General features: G+C 47.8%; 1 protein-coding gene across 1 annotated transcript; it reads left to right on the plus strand.

Moving 5' to 3' along the window:
- Positions 1-788: 788 nt before the first annotated feature.
- Rpl7 (ribosomal protein L7) lies at positions 789-4,276 on the plus strand. Its single transcript, XM_027398815.2, has 7 exons — positions 789-937; positions 1,628-1,736; positions 1,960-2,126; positions 2,699-2,836; positions 2,934-3,043; positions 3,626-3,835; positions 4,212-4,276. The coding sequence occupies exons 1-6, from the start codon at positions 924-926 to the stop codon at positions 3,832-3,834; spliced, it is 747 nt and encodes a 248-aa protein (XP_027254616.1). The 5' UTR covers positions 789-923; the 3' UTR covers position 3,835; positions 4,212-4,276.
- Positions 4,277-4,554: the final 278 nt, after the last annotated feature.

Consider the following 4,554-nt stretch of genomic DNA (forward strand, 5'->3'; position numbering starts at 1 on the left):
CGGCCCTCCCCGCCCCGGGCGCACCCCGCCCCCGGCCCAGCCTCCCCCCCCCCCCGTCCCCCCTCCGCCCGCTGGCCGCCCCACCAAGCGGGGCAGCCCCTCTCCCACGGCCGTGGCCGAAGCCTCCCGTCCTGGTCGCGCCTCTCTTTGCGGCTCACGCCCCCTGCCGTGGGTCACCGCGGCTGGCTCCTGCCTGGTCCCGCGGGCTCCGGAGCACCCCCCATCTTCCTCGGACCGTCCGGTCATTGCTCTTGCCGGTCTCGCCACTTTCGCCAGGCGAGGGATCGTGGACTCCGCGGCCTGCGATCAGGCGCTGCGGAAGACAGCCCCACTGGAGGGCGCAACGAGGACCTCGGAGCGCGGCCGAGTCGGGGAGCAGGGCTGCGTGGCCACAGGGGGCAGAGAGCCCGCGGAGGTGGCCGGCAGTGACTTCGTATCTCGGCTACCCTCTGGGGACGTGAACCCCTAGACTCTAGAGAGCCTAAGGGGAGCTAAGGCTGCCCAGAAACGGGGTCAACGTCGCCCTCCAGCCCGGCGGGCTATGGGGTGATGCATGCTGGGACTTGTAGTTCACATCCACGGACGTGGCTTTTGGTTCCAAGGATTCCGAGGAGCCTGAGCCTAACGTCAAACGCAACCTGGGGGAATTAAGCCCCAAGCCGACAAGGTGTCAGCGTTGTGCTCATTAAAAAAAAAAAAAAAGTGCTCAGTGCACTTGTTTTCCCTCGAGTTTTACCCTGAAGTTGATTGGCAGTGACTAAGTCAGACTGTGGCTAATTTTGCGCCTGCAAAGTGAGCTCTGAATTTTAGATTCTTTTCTGGCGTATCTTAGGACAACTATAAGTCCTGGGGCTTTGCTCTGGCGGACTTTTAAGGGGACTGCGCATGCGCCAGCTTCCTCTCTCTGATTTCCGACTGGAACCATGGAGGCTGTGCCGTAAGTAGAGTCTTCAGTTCTCCAGAATCCTCCTCCATCCCCGAAACTGGAGGCATTTTGCTCCCCTTTTCCAGTGTCTGATTGTAGCCAGCACCACTATCTACCCATCTGAGTGTTTGTGACGCTGTGTGACACTGGGAAGGGAGTGCGGATGGCCTAGGCGCCGAGGCCCGGAAACCCCAGGAGCAAACGGGGCAGAATGCGTGCGGAACCCGCCACTTGGGCGGAGGACCATTTTACTGTGGAATGTTTATTTCCAAGGATCCTGGAATTAAGTTCCTTCTTGGCTAAAGTTGGCTTAGGCATCTGCCGACCGGCCGATACCTCCAACATGTGGGACACTGGTACTTGAACCGGGAGAGCTTTTAGAATGCTGGACCTTTGCCCAAAAGTCCATGTGTTTCTATGGTTTGTCGACTTGTGACTTCTCTAGTAGAGGCCGGGACTGATGATCGGGGATAGGCGTTAGTCTTTTAGTGTCATGTGTTTGCATTAAGTAAGGCATGTAGTAAAAGGTGAAGATACGGGCAAGGAGGAAGTCTTAAGCTCTGCATCTTAAAGCAGAACATGCTAGAACAACAGAGATGCCAGTGGCTGGAGTGGGTGACAGCATAGTGCTGAGTACCCGATGAGTTTGATACACCACCAGGAGGCTTTTGACTTAGTAACGATATTGTTTGCTAATGATAGGGAGAAGAAAAAGAAGGTTCCTGCTGTGCCAGAAACCCTTAAGAAAAAGCGAAGGAATTTCGCAGAGTTGAAGGTGAAGCGCTTTCGGAAGAACTTTGCTTTGAAGACAGTAAGTAAACTTGGGGGTCCCTTGGTTGGTACTGGGAATGGAGTAAGATGTTAGTAAGATTTAGCTGCTTCGTTGTTGTTGTTGTAACAAACAATTGCTGAAGAGCTTCTGTTGGGTCAGTCTCGAATATTAAGAAGTTGCTCCAAACTGTGTCAAGACAGTTTTCTAGAACTGATACTGCTGTTTGAGTTTGGGAACTAAATTGTGAATGACTGATTTTCAGCTGCGGAAGGCGCGGAGGAAGCTCATTTATGAAAAGGCAAAGCATTACCACAAGGAATACAGGCAGATGTACCGGACAGAGATTCGCATGGCTAGGATGGCAAGGAAAGCTGGAAACTTCTATGTGCCTGCAGAACCCAAACTGGCATTTGTCATCCGAATCCGAGGGTAAGTTCACTTTGAATCGCATTCTGGGAGTGCTAAGGCATTGACAGGATTGTAGGTGTAGTAGAGAAGGAGGAACGGGTTTTTGAGGGTGTATTTGTAGGGCCTGTGTTAAGTTCTGGGTTCTGCCTGCAGTTGTCTTAAGAACTTACAATGTAAGCTGGGCGTTGTTGTTTCACGCCTTTAATCCCAGCACTCGGGAGGCAGTTCGAGGCTAGCCTGGTCTCCAGATCGAGTGCCAGGATAGGCTCCAAAGCTACACAGAGGAACCCTGTCTCGAAAAACCAAAAAAAAAAAAAAAGAAGAATTTACAATGTACTCTAGTATTGCAGCAAACACATCTACAAAGGTAGGTGTTCGTCTTTACTGCAAACAGTTATGAGGATAAAAGATAAAGGTGGCGTAGACCTCTATGAGTTCGAGACTAACCTGGTCTACAAGAGCTAATTCCAGGACAGCCTCCAAAGCACAAACAAAAGATAAAGGAGGCAAATCTATTGGGACTTGCGTGTAGTCTGTTTTTGTTTGAAATTATGGTAGAAGCTTGGATAATTTTTGGTCTCTTTCTGTGGCAGTATCAATGGTGTAAGCCCAAAGGTCCGCAAGGTGTTGCAGCTGCTCCGTCTTCGTCAGATCTTCAATGGCACCTTTGTTAAGCTCAACAAGGCTTCAATTAACATGCTGAGGATTGTGGAACCATACATTGCATGGGGGTGAGTTTCCTCTATAGTAGATTGGTCATATGACTAGATGAATCTAGATACTTTGGCTGTATCCTTACTGATCACTTCCCTGGTTTTCATACTTCAGGTACCCCAACCTGAAGTCAGTAAATGAGCTCATCTACAAGCGCGGCTATGGCAAAATCAATAAGAAGAGAATTGCCTTGACAGACAATTCCTTGATTGCTCGATCTCTTGGTAAGTTGTGCTTTGGGGGGGCAGGGGTTGATGCTAGACTGTTATGTTTTCTGGCCACATTTCATTTTCACTTATTTTGTATACATGTGGAGGCCTAAAGTTGATGTCACTCCTACTACGTGGTGGTGTTAGGTCTCACTGAAACCTAGAATCGCATTCTGACCTAGCTATCTCCCATGTGCCAGTACTACAGGCAGGCCACCGTGCCCATCTTGTTTTGGTTGGGGGGGGGTGTTCACTGTTTCTGAACTCCTGTCCTCTTGTGAAGCAAGCACTTTTGTTTCCTATACCATTTCCCCTGCCTGTCCTCTATGACTAATCTTTACACAGTCCCCAAATCCTTGATGGTTTTAAGAAAAATAAATGTGAGGAGACTTCACATCTTTACTTTTGAGACAAGGTCTCCCATATCTCTGGCTGGCTGCTACTCAGATCTGCCTGCCTCTGCCTCCCAGCTGATGCGATTAAAGGTGTGTGCCACCACGCCTGCCTTGTCCTCCTTTGATTATTTGGTTCTGCCTACAATTGTGATTGTTGAGGACTTTTTAAATTTTGGTGATCTTAGACTCAGATGTTCTTCAGGTAAATACGGAATCATCTGCATGGAGGATCTAATTCATGAGATCTATACAGTTGGAAAACGCTTCAAGGAAGTAAATAACTTCCTGTGGCCCTTCAAATTATCTTCTCCACGAGGTGGAATGAAGAAAAAGACAACTCATTTTGTGGAAGGTGGTGATGCTGGCAACAGGGAAGACCAGATAAACAGGCTTATTAGACGGATGAACTAAGGTGAGAGATTGTGTCCTGACATAAGTAGTCTTTTTTTGTTTGGTTTTTGAGACATATTTCTGCCTGTTCTGGAATTTAATGCATGCCAGACTGGCCTTGAGCTCATAGGGATCTGCCTGCCTCTGCCTTGAAAGTGCTGGGATTGAAAGGTGTGCACAACCATTGCCTGGATGAGAACTATGTTTAAGGGAGGGCACATAATCTTGAATGCTTTCTGTTAAATGCTGACTGGGTGTATCATTGAATTTTAATGTGGCAGGGTTCTGTCTACCTGTAATGATGTATGCTCCTTTACAACTGATATTAACTTGTAGCTTGGACGGTCTCTAATTTGTTTTTTTGTTTGTTTGTTTTTTTTTTGTTTTTCCCCTTTCAGGTGTTGCCTGTGGTATTTTTGTAATCTGGTCAGTTAATAAACAGTCACAGCTTGGCAAACTGAAATGTGTTGGAGTCTTTGTTGGCCTACCTCTGGCTACCTACCTACGGCTAGTAGTAAATCTTAGAATATGAAAAGAATTAACAGTTTATATCTTGTGAAAAATCATTTGTTTCTCTGAAAACAGTTTGGTGGGGGGGTTTTGTTGTTGTTTTGTTTTGTTTTTTGCTTTTAAGTTATGCTGAATGAGTCAAACTTTGAGTATTTGTGATTTCTAGGAAAATGGTAAGTTTGATGTGCTGAAGTTCCTTGTCTCGGGCTTTGATTTTTCTGGCAGCCTACA

This window comes from Cricetulus griseus, chromosome 2 (genome assembly GCF_003668045.3).
Source record: "Cricetulus griseus strain 17A/GY chromosome 2, alternate assembly CriGri-PICRH-1.0, whole genome shotgun sequence".
NCBI lineage: Eukaryota > Metazoa > Chordata > Mammalia > Rodentia > Cricetidae > Cricetulus > Cricetulus griseus.